General features: G+C 41.1%; 2 protein-coding genes across 5 annotated transcripts in view; one reads left to right on the top strand and one right to left on the bottom strand.

Moving 5' to 3' along the window:
* The window catches only part of si:dkey-245f22.3 (uncharacterized protein LOC492819 homolog), a 351,352-nt gene that overhangs the window by 278,044 nt on the left and 59,553 nt on the right, over positions 1 to 13,755 (bottom strand). The gene's annotated exons all lie outside the window — the stretch shown is intronic.
* The window catches only part of frmd4ba (FERM domain containing 4Ba), a 48,004-nt gene that overhangs the window by 23,546 nt on the left and 10,703 nt on the right, over positions 1 to 13,755 (top strand). For all 4 annotated transcript variants that reach the window (XM_055024899.1, XM_055024891.1, XM_055024908.1 and 1 more), the window contains exons 6-11: positions 224 to 280; positions 558 to 580; positions 7,152 to 7,235; positions 9,584 to 9,649; positions 10,109 to 10,166; positions 10,980 to 11,066. In XM_055024899.1, the coding sequence (XP_054880874.1) occupies positions 224 to 280; positions 558 to 580; positions 7,152 to 7,235; positions 9,584 to 9,649; positions 10,109 to 10,166; positions 10,980 to 11,066 (375 nt within the window). The remainder of the gene's footprint in view (positions 1 to 223; positions 281 to 557; positions 581 to 7,151; positions 7,236 to 9,583; positions 9,650 to 10,108; positions 10,167 to 10,979; positions 11,067 to 13,755) is intronic.

Genomic DNA, 13,755 nt, shown 5'->3' with positions numbered 1-13,755 from the left:
CCAAGATAACTCCGAAGAAGAGAATAGCCAGTTAAAACCGTCCTCATAGCAGCGCGAAGCACCGACATGTTCGTGCCGCGGTGGTTCAGTCGGTAACGGTGGGACCGAGGTACGGTCTGGAAGTATGGGACGGGAGGGTTTTCTCACGAGTCAAGTGTTTGAGACAGCGCGGTGTGTGTATGTTTTATAAAAAGCTCGCTGTTTTCGCCTCCTTTCCTGACAGGAAACCATTGAAGTGGAGAGCGAACATGTTTTCAAGTTAGCCGCTTTCGCATTGCAGGTAAGAAAGAGTTTTTTTTTTGTCGCAGTCTCTCTCGGTTGTAATGTCACTCACCTCCTGTGAGAGAGGACGGACGAGACGTTTGAAAACGTTTGTCTGCTGGGGGTCTGGAGTCGGTTAACTCCTCTCACAGGAGTTGGAGCTTTTAGAAACCAAAGAGGAAAACACAACTTGTAGACATAAGGGCCATTTGTGGACGTTTCTCTCGCTTTTTACTGGCAAAGTGCTGTTTAATAATGTCTTCACTCACTGAATTATTCCCATTTTGTTTTTAAAGGAGGCCAAAGGAGATTATTCCAGGTAAGACATTCTTATTTTTCCCCCTCTCATAACTTGAAATGCATTGCTATATATATATATATATATATATATATATATATATATATATATATATATATATATATATATATACAGCCATGTTTCATTTGTATTAAACAAAGTTTGACTAAGATTTTCCTGTTAAATAAGCACCTTTAATTAGGCAAAAGGTTTCCTGTGCAATGTTGATGTAGTTTTTTTTAAGACTATGTGCAAACAAAAATATTGACATATGCTGTTAATCAATAGGATTACAGAGTGGAAACAAAAGCCCCGCACAATTTTCAATGCGTTTGTAGATGTAGTGTACAATGAAGTACTGTTTGGTCTGCGCTCTGTAATATCAGCAATGGCTGTCTGTTAATGTACAACCTTACTGGTTCAGATTTCATTGTAGCTCAAACCTGCGCTCAGTTAATAATTGCCGTCATTTTGACTTGTGACATTGAGCCTTATCCCTTGTTGGCTCTCTGCCATCTATTTGTGGTCTACACACTATGTCCACAGTGGCTTATGAAAATATTCTCTCTCCTTGAAGTGTCTATTCATTGTAAAAATTTACAGCACTTACAACCTCAAAACAGTGTGTTTTAATGTGATTTTTTTATGGGATCAGTCAATGCAATGTAGTGCATTGTTATGAAGTGGAAGAAAATTGGATCAAATGTATCATTTTAACAGGGCCTTCTTAAAAGCATCGTTTGGTGACGGACTGAGTGTAGCCACATGACTGTGTGTGGTTTATATTTGTTTTATTTGGTGTTTCATTTATTTTTTTTAATCCTTTTTTAGTTTGTGTGTACTTAAAATATCTTCCAATTCAAAAAATTAAACTTTATTGACATATGAGATGGTGAATTTGCAGTATAACAGGATTGTCGTTATAGCAATTGAAAATGTTAATTTTAATGTTTATTGTAATAATTTCGAGGACAATTTATCGTCTAATACAATTTGTTATCATGACTGGCCTAGTCGTCGCGTTCAAATTTGTATTTAAGAAAAATACTCATTTTCCTTTTATGTGAGATGTGTTGAACACTGCTCTGCTTTGGTCAAACTTTTGAAATTCGTTGTTTAAAATGACAAAATGTGAAAGGGCGTTGAAGGTTACAAAGAACCAACAAAAATGTAAATTTTCTTAACGTCCTGATAGAAAAAAAAAAAAAAATCTGCAGCTTTGAACCCAAAACTTGCTTCTACGATGTGTTTCCTCAGGGATCACGTAATTTATAAATGCACATCCCACCTTCGACATGTGGAGTCCACTCAATTGATTTCAACACATTGCAGTTGCACAGCCTCTTGCTAAATGCCGCATACAGTTTAGGAGACACGTGTCTGGACAAAATGGACCATGTGTGCATAATTTGGTCATTGACACTGGTGTTAGAGTCCGTATAAAACCTCCACAGCCTGATCAGTAGTGGGGATCTTTTCACAGTTGACCTGCTGATAATGTTTGGTAGTTGTTTTTTCTTTCTTTTTTTTTCTTTTCTTTTGCCAATCATAGACTTGAAGGGCATTATCTGGCATTAGTAAACGGTGACCAGGCTGATCAGCAGAACTGGTGTTGTCTCTCTGCCTCAGAAGGCTTTGTGTTTGCTTGTTTGTTGTGCAAACACAAGCATTTGTCTATGGTAAGGAATGTTGTGCATGTAGCTGCGAGTGACGAAATGTGCAGAAGTGAAAATGCAGTTTGTCCTCTTGTACACCATCGCTTTTTGTTCTCCTGGAAAGAGGAATAAACTTGGCAGCATCTGCTTGTGCTCATTAAACAAGCACATCTGAGCTGGTGAGTAGTTAGTAGGCATCCCTGTAGTGTGTTCACTCAGCATTTTTTTTTCTTCTTTTAAGTAAACTCCTCAGCTCCAAAGGTTCACCCTGTAATGACTGAACTTTCACTTCATGTGGGAGTTGGGATGGGCCGCACTTTGTCCGGACTCTGAAAACACAATGAACGATGAGACGCCTAGTGTTCTGGTAAAATTCATCAGGGCGGGGTTCCATCCAGGCCAGAGCTGTAGTTGTCGGCTTTTTGATGTTGTTCTTTGCGTGAAATTATTTAAGTTTCAGACTAACACAAATCACCACGTTCCTCTGAAAAAGATGGAAAAGCAAATATGGTTTTCAATAGTGTTCCGTCCCCTTTAATCTCTGTGAAGTCTACAACTTTAACTAAGAGCCTGTTCTGCCCTCAGTCCAGCCAAATAAAACAGCTGCAAAGGTTAATGTTTTGAAAAAACTCAACCTTCATTTCTGATCAAGACAATTTGGTGTCATTTCTATTTCTAGTTTTAGGTTCTAAAAATTTAAAACCTTTCCAAAAAGAGTATGGACATATTTGTTTCTATGGGAAAGTTGATTATAGTTGTAACAAAGGCTTAGATCTAGATTCTTGTATAGACGGAAGGTCCTACTGTCTTCTTCTGAGGTTTTTGCGTCGTTTCCTTCAGTAGTTTTTGGTGCAGTGCCACCACAGGCCGAGGGAGGGAGCAACTTTTTCAATTGGTTTGGGTTGTTTGATATAGCAGCAGCTGAATATGTCGCAAATGTTGTAGTTTTGGTTCCCAATCAAACAAAGTGTACTGGACTATCTGGTTTGAAAACACCCGCAGGGTCGATCTGTCGTGGAAGTTCAGTGCAAACATCCCATGAAAAAAAACTGGAAAAAGTAAACGTACATTTTGTCGATATTGATAAATTTAGAAATATTAGTTATTTGTCAGTTCTAGGTAAAGTTTTAAAGAGCCGTTGTGGGAGGTCCAAAGAGTCACAGATTGTAGATCAAAACCTATTTATTTTAGACTTTCAGCAGCATTTAAAGTGAAAGGCGGGTCTTCAAAGTGTTGACTAAGTAGTGCTGAATACAGTTAAACTCCACAATTTTCAGACTTTTAATTGTAAAAGCTTTGAGAGCCATCATTTTCATTTTCTTGTACTTCACAAAGACATGCTACTTTACCTCTTAGATAAAGGCCCAATGAAATCCTGGCTGAGTTACATCAGGATTGTTGCACAAAAGTCCTGGGTTAGAATCCTGGCCTCAGGTCTTTATTCAACGAGTTAGCATATAGAGGATGGATGGATGAATTGTATTATAATATACCTGCACATTTTGCAGGTATATTAAATAAATCTGCCACAGTATACCAATCAATATAATAAGAATAGAAAATTGGTTTGAATATTCAGCAATTTCACTGAACTCCTAGTCAGAACCACACAGCATTCTGGGGGATGTAGGCTGAAGAAAGGCTTGAGGCACTCAACTTCTCATAGCCAGCTAAGCAATGTGGGTGGCATCAACAAACTCACTCACTCTTTGGTTACCTAGCAACGACCTGTTGAGTCATTTGCAAAGCAGCAGTTTCAGGTTTTGCCACAGTGCATCATAACTGCTTAAATATAAAAAACATCAGATATTTAAAACAAAATACTGATGACCAATAATTATCGATATCAACTGATATGAAATGCTTACATTCTGATATGTTTTTCAGCCATTAGGTAATAGTTTCTACCATAAAATCTCATATTTGCCTTTAAAAAAAACTTTGACTAGGTCAAAATGATGTTTTTTCTTGGATCCTCTTACTTCAGGAAACAACCCTGTCCTGTGGAAGTGTTTTTCACTCTCGTCAGCGATCCTCTTTCATCCCGACTCCTTGTGAAAGCAGACCCAGTGAATTCCCCGTGAATCATCCAGTCTAAATTCGACTCCCCTACCCCGTATCCACGTCGGCTCCTGTAGCAGGAGATTAGCTGTGGAGGAGTCGGGGAGGTCTCCTTTGCCTTAAGAGGGATGAGCCAGACCCGCTGTCCAATTGCAGACAAGTTGGCGTCGAGGGGCCCGACTGTAGTCGTGTTATTGTTGTGGTACGGCCCAACACCCCCCACTCCCCACCCTACTCCCTGCTGAGGGGCTGAATTAATGCACTGCCAGGTTGCTCATTGTTCTTTATCTGCATTGTCTTCCGGTTCTTTACTTATTTACACTTTACTGCTATAGGTTTCGCCACCTGCCGCTGTAATCCACAGCTGAGTGCAACATGCTGCAGTCCCTTCCGTGGGGGTTGCTTTAAGGGATCGGGGAAATTGTAGGAAAACACAGGACTGATTGATGCCTTTAATTACTCCTTAAAAGCAACCAGGGAATTTTTTTTCTTATTTATGTATAATTGTACTCACTCTCAAATATAGGCTTCAGACGTTTTAAATTCAGTACACGCACGCACACGCATGCACACACACACACACACACACATACATATGTGATTTTAAATTATCTTCAGTAATTTAAAATTTCCCACACATGCCCTGGCATTCCACCCAGTTCTTGTCCACAGTTCTATTTGCAGGTGTGGCCTGTAATTAGTGGCTCATTCACATCAACCAGCTCTCTCATTGTGCTCCCTCCAGAGTCCCTCCTGCTCCTCCCCACCAAGTCTCAGCCCTGTGGAAGAGCTGACACATGAGCATTATCTCTCCAGTGCTGGGCCGGGCCGGGCCCCGCCGCACCGGGCGTAGCAATCGCCCCCATGCTGCTGGAAGATAACAGACGTAGTAATGAATTCCAGACTGCTGACATGGCAAACTCTGCTGCGGAGTAGATCACCCCAACAACAGCGGGGCCAGAGCGCCCCGTAAAAAACGCACGCCATCAAACAGGCAGCCAAGTGCCGTGGCAGCAAAACTCAGCCAACCAAGGAGAGGGAGCCGCAGGGGAGAGTGGCCTCAAGACTGCTTTTTGTTTAGTAAGCTGGTTCACATAACTGGATCGTTATATCTCTGGTCGACCATGTTGGAGGCCATGCTAAATTACGTCAATGAGAGATCGATTGAGGCTCATAAAGTGAGCTTCAGGCCATTCACCTTTTATAAAAACACTCTGGCTTGTTTTTCATGGTGGTCTGAGGAGGCAGCATGGGGTTAGTGTGGGTGGGAATGAGCTTGACTCGGTTAGAAGTTATGCCACTTCACAGTTTCCTCTTAGTAGGGTTATGAATGTACAATTTATCATATTATGATGCACATTTTGTGCCATTTATAATAAAAAGAACAATAAAATGTAAACAAAATTGAAGATGATCACCTCTAGGGGTGAGTAAAAATTAGAGATGCACCGATCCCTTCATGATAACCATAAATTGAAAATACAATATTCTATTGTTTGTGCTTTGAACGACAAGGAGCTCTAAATAGATTTTACAGAATTCCTAGCTTCACTTTCTGAACCATTTGAAAAAAAACGTTTGTTGTAGTAGATTTTTACATGTTTGACCAACATGTACAATGGTTTATTTAACATTGGCTGTTATACTCCTAATTGCATTGCATTGAACCAATTAAAGTTGTGTTTGTACATTTTTGTTCATGTTTGTGAGGCTATTGGTATATGTAAGCATGCTGTAATGGTACAGAGTTTTCAAAAACAGTTTAAATTCAGTACATTTATGTTTGTTTATAAACAAAACATTTTAAGTCAATTCAGCACAGTTTATCTGTACTGGATCAATATTGGCCGATACTGAACCTCGGATATCTGTATCGGTATCGGAAGTGAAAAAAAAGTGGATTGGTGTACCCCTGGTGAAAATATCAATTCATCAATGCACCTATTGTAGCCATCATTAGTAATGGCTCTCTGGCAGAGCAGAAAGCGAATTGATAAACAGTATTTTAGTCATTAATTATTTCTTATCTTTTAAATAAGATCAACAAGAACAATATTAATGTCAGGGGTAGGCGACTCCAGGCCTCGAGAGCCGGTCTCCTGCAACTTTTAGATGCGTTTCTACTTCAACACACCTGAGTCAAATAATGGGGTCATTAGCAGAACTCTGGAGAACTTGACTGCCTTTTGGGAGGTGATTCAGCTGTTTGAATCAGCTGTGTTGGACAGGGGGGAGACATCTAAAAGTTGCAGGAGACTGGCTAATGTGGAGGGCCTGCAGGCTTACAAACCACTTTTCTCCATGTCTTTTGAAAGGCACCTGATGAGTTAAAGCCTTTGCACGAGCCTTTGTAAATGAAGTCTGGCAAGACATGAGTAAGAGTCAAGTTTTGCCTTGGCAGCCAGTGCTTCTCTTTATACATCATAATAAAAAGATAAAAAACAAAATCCCGTCGATCCACCTGCCCACAAAGGTTCACAAGTAAGAGTTATTGCTGCTGTGCCTTATGATGGCAAATCAAAGCCTTCGGAAAGTGGAACATGTGGCGAAAAGGTCTCGTTTTTGGACTCTGAGTTCTTTTGTGTCAAGGTTTACCTTTTTCTGTCCACATGTGCATGTCAGGCTCTTATTTTAAGATCATAAAAGGACGTGAAGTGCCTTTGACAATAAAGGAAAACCTCCTGTAAAGACTTGACACTTGTTGGCAGGCCCAGATCAGTCGAGCGGCGGTTTTTATAGTTGTGTTAATGGGATTCTTCCTGCAAGTGAGGCAATAGAACAATATAATGTTAAAAAAAATGTGGAAACCCTCCCACCCCTGATTTGGTATAACATACAGGGATGGTGAAGTTTTTGTACATTTTTTTCCCCCCCAGTGCTGAGACTACAGCATCAGACCTAAAGCAGCTACCAGTTCTCCCCACCAGAGTACTGAGGGAGCATCCATCGCTGAACTACTGGTAAGATACCTGATCACCATTTCTCTTTAACACCTTAATTTCTTTTAGTAAGTTGGCATGTTTTAGAGTCTGATTATCTGATTACTAGATTAGTTGCTGATTGTTTTCATAATCAGTTTATCATGATCTGTTTAATTGTTTCAGCCCTTCAGTGGTTGCTAATTATTTATGCTATGGACTTACTTTGAGTGTGAGAGAGCATTATTGAGGATTATGGTCTTAGTAATGGGATCCATGTGTTTTCCTGAAACAATTCAGGTACTCAGCTTCTCTGTTCCAAAAGGCTGCTGTGTCAGCCTAAAAGTACAGACGAGCTGTTTTTGTGGTTAATAATACCGTTTCCCTCTTAGCTTCTTGCACCTTGACAGCCACACAGAAACTCAAACTGGCTAGCTTAGAGTTCGGATAACTAGCTTGCAACATTCAAGCCGAAGTGTGTTGTTGTCAGGGCTCCTTCAGCTTTGAAGTGTTCAGACATGTTGATTGGAAAAAGGTCGCATTTCTGAGTTATTGCCTGGCAGTCACCAGTCAGGGCTGATCAGAGCTTCCAAACCTGCGACCAAAACTGCAGATAACAGCAGTTGTCTCTTCAACACGATGACCTGAACTGCACCACTATCAGTTCAGGTTTTGAACCAGTCACCATGGTTATATTTGAAATCATTTGCAATGCACACCTAAAAACAACACATGAGCCTGAAATGATGTAACTCAACAGATGTTCACTCGTATTTACTATAAGTATGTGTCAGATGTTATACGTCGCTCCCAGATGATACTTTATCTCTCCACTCATGAGGAGAAACTGCAATAAAATGTCTTAAAAGTGGAATATTTAGAGTTTTGAGTGTTAACAAGTTAGCTGATTTGAACAAACCCTTAAAATCTGTTTAGAAATACATTTTGCTGTGCATTTTTAGGGTTTTGTAAGAAAATTATGAAATTGTAATTTTACTGTAGAAGTGTCATAATATACTGCCGCCCTATTTGCTGCCTTTATGTTTGATACGACAGACAAAAAGCAACCCTGGCGTTTGCTGATAATCATCTTTATCCAAACACTCCACTGCTAGCACCTCATGGGCCGAACATTAGCTTAAACTGAGAAAAATTGTAGTGCAAGTTTATTTAATACATTTTTTATTTGCTTCAGATATGAAAATTAAATAATTCATTAATTGAGTTGGACTGTCATCTACAGGGAATCTTAAGGGTTAAACATGCCAGACAGTTGAATTGGCAACTCCAAAATGTGACGGGGAGAGTAAGAACTGATTTGTTTCTGAGCAGCCCTGTCAACTCTGAGTTCATGCAGTGCCACGGCATGTCGTTACGTAACACTTGGAAGGTCGCATCAGCTTCCAATCAGGACCGTTTGAACGTTAATGAAATGCTGGAAACAAGATCGAGGATTTCTCCTCACTGGGTCTGTCTGAAGCCTTTATTTCATCAAGCTGTTATCAGCTGGTGAGGTTCTGCTCACCCGCTCCGCTATGAACACATGCAGACACACACATGTGCTAAAGATGTGAGCACGTTTTCTCCAACATGCTCACAATAAAGCGTTTCTACTTTGTCGGTGTCTACCAGATATTTTTAATGCTTGCATTGTGTAAGGCACAGTGCGTCGGGTTTATACCTCCCTACACGACCATGACACCGCAATCGGTCAGAAACAATAAAAACAATTCCAAATGAGTGCTGTTTTGACCACATATCCAAGGACTACAACTCAATTGATTTAGACATAAGAAATAAGCCAATAACTTAAAGGTGAAATTATTACGATCTCATCTTTTTAAATAGAAGCTTGTGGGTCAGGCACCGGTTATAAAATCCACAGAGAAGCGCGTCTCTGTGTTTACAAACATGTTACTGGGAGGATGTTTTCGTTGCGAAACGGCTGACTGCACTCTGAACTTTAATTACATTTATTCATTAGACTGGGAGGTGCTGAGAGCTGCTGGTTGTCTGAGGCACTCCTCCGACTCTCCACTCCACAGCGCCACCGTTGATCTGCCAGCCCTCTCACTGATATCAAGCAGATACATCAGAGCAACATCCTCATTGGGAATGAGCATAGAGATCACCGTACATCTGCTTTTATCTTTATCTCTGAGAGGCTGCTCTGCGCTAATAAAAACCGATTACAGTGAGAAGTAAATGGGAGGCATTAGCATGGTTAGCAGATGAAAGTTATCAGCAGGCCAACGGGTGAGGCTGCATTTTCTGCATGAGTGGACTGAATGTGCTTCAAAGAAAGAGCCCTCGCATAACAGTCCCTCTGTGGCCACAATCTGTTACACTTGACGGATTATTCATTAAATGTTTTATCCTCTCATCCGCAGTGAGGAGAGAGTGATTGAACAGTACAAGAAACTCAAGGGAGTGACCAGAGGACAAGCCATCGTAAAGTAAGTTTGGGAAACAAACAGAAAAGGCGGTATGTGTGTTGAAGACAGACAGTGTTGCCTCTGTCTTTCTCTCCTTAGCCTGCGTGTGCCTCTTTAACCTCATGTCTGCACTGTGGTGGCTGCAGTTAGAAGAGGTGGCTGTCAGCGTGCCAGACTGTGTCATTAATTAGAAGGGCTGCTTCTATAGTAGGCAGCCTGCCAAGCCTTGGGAAGCATGGAAGTGCTCCATCGTGCTTTCCCTGGAACCAAATGATTTCTGTCCTTGAACTGATCAATGGACCCTCCCCTCCCTCTGTCACAGCCCCAAAGCAAATTGATCAGCTTGTCATTGTAAATGACTGCGGCCTCTCAATGGCTGGATCTTAAATCCCCGTCTGTCAGTTGCGGTACAGATATCAGGTGACAGTGATGAAGTGTAAGTAGCTGAATTTCTGTTAACCTATTTCTCTCTCGCTGTAGATATCTGGCCCTGGTGGAATCTCTGCCCACATATGGAGTTCATTATTACCCTGTGAAGGTAACAGCACTGCCCTAACATACAGCGGTCCAAACTTTGAACAGTCACACATTACCTTGCAAAAGTATTCATATTAGCTTTGCACCATTCTGATATTAATATCTGCATAGGTCCAGGTAGTGAAGAAAATTCTAGATCAGGTATCTGTGACAATGTCTTTTTTTTTTTTTCTCCACGCACGTTTGTAATTTAAAAAAGTGGTGCCCATCATCTTTCTGTCCCTGCTAATGAAAAACATCCCCACAGCCTGATGCTACCACCCCCGTGTTTTAATGTGGGGACGGAGTGTTCCACATGAATTACAGTTTTATCAGACTGCGTTTTGGATGAACCCCCCAAAAATTTGAGACTTTTTTCATCTTCTTTTTTTTTCATATACATATTTGGCAGCAAACCTTTAAATGAAAAAATACAATGCCTTGTTTCTTCTGCCAGTCCTTCATAAAGACCAGATTTGCAGAGTGAAAGACTCATCTGGTCTCTGTAGCTGAATTTGCAATCCTGAAACATCTGTACGAGCGTGGTTTAGTGAGTTTCAGGGAACGAAGTGATCTGCCTTTTCCCGACCAGCCCTTATTAACTTAAGGTGTTTAAAAAGATCAAACAACCATGTTAAAATGTCTCAGTCAGCTTAGCAGGTTTTTTTTTTTTTCGGACCTCTCACGTATTTGATCTCGTCTTTGTTACCATTTCTCTGATCTTAATGAGATAATAGCTTCAGTAATAGGCCTCCTTTTTGCAGACTCCACCAATAAAGCTCGCTCTAATGATTCTTATGCTTAGTGTGTGTGTGTTTTTTTTTTTTTTATACAGGATAAGCAAGGAATACCATGGTGGCTGGGAGTCAGCTATAAAGGCATCGGCCAGTACGATTTGCAGGATAAGTTGAAACCAAGAAAGGTAGAATCGTTCACAGCTGTCGTATTTTTATCATGTTTCTCAACTTTCATACGTCATTGCTTAAGCACTTTTATTTCTTTTTTTTTTTTCAAACCAATTTGAGATTTGGTGTTACAGTTATTCCTTGATTCCTTTAAAAACAAACTTATTGTTGTTTTCTTATAAACCACATTCAGCTCTGGACACAACAGATTAAGAAAAAATATTTAGCATCTCCTGGAACCGGCGGTATTATCACACGTTTTGTGTAAGAAGGTTAATGATTTATCAATACGCTAAACAGGCGTAATTTGGGTCTGTGGTTCCCAGGGTTGGAGGAAGAGGAAAGCAGATGGAGAAAAATAGTTTAATGTGTCACGGTGTCCTCGGTGCACTCAAGGCTGTAAAGTGTCAGAGCAAACATTGAGAGCGTCAACACCACAAAATGATTGGGAAGTAACTCTCCTGTCCAAGTTGAGAAGAGCAAGGCAGGAGGGAAAGTCCAAATTTAAAACGTCATTTCATGTTTTAAACTTGGATTAGGATCTTGTATTGATCAGAAGTATTTGATGAAATGCACCAGAAATGTGTGCAAAAGTTTCTTCCCTTCCGCCACAATTTTGTGTTAATTTCTCCTGATTAGACTGAGCGCTGCTGGTGCATGGCAGGAACCTGTTGACGTAGCAGGGTGTGCTGTTATGCTGAAATCTGAGTCATTAATGGGCAGAGGCACAGCATGCTGCTCCTGGACGTGTAATTATGGCGCTATATGGGAAGCTGTAGAGCACTGGGACAGGTTTGGCTCTTTGCCAGCTGTGGAGAAAGGAGGGTAGGTAAGAGCTGAGGGACGGCGGTGCAAGTCTCAGGGTGCTGGAGTGGTTCAGAGAAACAACAGACTGTTCTGTTTCTGTCTCCTCAGCTCACTGCGGTATCGGTTAGATTAGAGTTTCCTGGGCAGCACAGATAGAGCCTTCTGTTTGACCCGAGCCCTTCCCTCTTGCCCTCTGGCCAGCCCCTCTCAGCAGGCTGCCTTCATTGTTGTAATCTGTCTGTTTGGGTCTCAGAGAGAACACAATTGATCAAACAATACAGAGCCGTTTTTTGCGGCGGCCGGGGATGCTGGGATTGTCTCGTTATTACTGGTGTAAGGTCAGTCAACAGTTCACATTGTCCTGTTTTTAGATGCATAGAAAGCAGCATTGTGCTACAATTTACATCAAAATCAAGTGAGAATGTTTAAAAAAAAACACATCAGGTGGGATCAGATTGTATGCACTGAATCTTGATTTTAATTCATCATTTAGAATGGAGGCTAATCATTTTTTCTTTTCCAATGTTAGTCTTTTTCGTCTTCGCCTTGAGGACCTTTGCACCTGCTCCGGGAGCCGATGATTGAAAAACATTTTCTATAATCATAGTTTTATGTTATGCAACTCCAATGAATTATGTTCACCGGCAGGTGGTCGCTTCCTGTTCTGGGGGAATGATCAGAAGTCTGATGAAGCCTGATCATCAGACTTCATCAGATGAAGTCTGGGTTTTCTTAAAGCTACACCTTTACTGATATGAACATCCCATTTACAAAGCCTGCGCATCTAAACCAGAAAACTAGACAGCGTTAGAAGGGAGCTTGTGATTTTGTGAGGAAATAAAGAGTTGGAGAGAGTCTGACTCTTAGCAAAAGTGTGAGTAATGAAGGAAACATGTTCTCTAATGTTTGGATAATTTATCTGACGGTCTCCCTCTTGCCGTCAGGATTTCACAACTCTTGGTTGTGTGTCATTCTCTGGAAATGTACAGTGTTGCTATTGAGCAGGAGCTGGTATGTGACGCGCTATGCGACGGGCGGGGTCGGTCCTACTCTGCACAGCAAGTTCCAAAACGACCTTTGACACATTTTCCATTTTTGATCAGTGCCTTGAATCAAACATCTATACCTGATATTTCTTTGCTAGACTAGTAGCCCCTGGGGGGTCTCTGGGTTGTTGGGTGTGAGCTGGGTGTGAACAGACTGATCCCATCTAAAACCACAGGCATTTCTGGCAAAGGCCGCGCTTCTTTAATTAGACGTTTGGCAATTACAAGAGAAATGTAATTAGAGCAGGAAGACGCATTTTGTTTGCTCTGGTCTTGTGCTTTTGGGTTTACAAAATGTATTTATGTAGAAGTGACATTGAGTCACGCAGTGATCTGTTGGACTGGTTCCAACTGTTCAGCATTTAGTCTTGTGACTCAAGAGTTTGAGGTGTGTCTCTTCGCCGACACGTCGCAACACCAGCTTTTCTCTTCACAGCCGCTGGAGCTCATTAGTTTCACAGGAGTGGAGTTTCTCTAATGATATGCTGATCCACTCGAGTGTTTACTATTCTATTATCTGTTGGTATTATGTAAATGATTCAGAGTGGTAGTAAGCGGGATGTGTGAATTGGTGTGAGAATCCCTCACAATGAGGCGCATCCTGCTGCCTGGTTCCTGTGATTCATTACGTTAGAGTCTTTTATTATTAATATTATTTCAACAGTAGTTAACAGAGAAATGCAGCGTTGGTTTTAACATAATGTGGGATGATCTGTAATGCTGTGATACTATGATAGTATATAAGTATTTATACCTTTTCACTTGTTCACATTTTGTCACAATCAACGGTCCGGCTCAGGAGTATGCCTTGAACCGGACCGTTCTGCTGCAGCAAACCTCAAGGCATTATCAG

Source organism: Poeciliopsis prolifica, unplaced genomic scaffold (genome assembly GCF_027474105.1).
Source record: "Poeciliopsis prolifica strain line A6 unplaced genomic scaffold, Auburn_PproV2 SCAFFOLD003, whole genome shotgun sequence".
NCBI classification, from domain to species: domain Eukaryota; kingdom Metazoa; phylum Chordata; class Actinopteri; order Cyprinodontiformes; family Poeciliidae; genus Poeciliopsis; species Poeciliopsis prolifica.
This window is presented reverse-complemented; position numbering and strand designations above follow the sequence as displayed.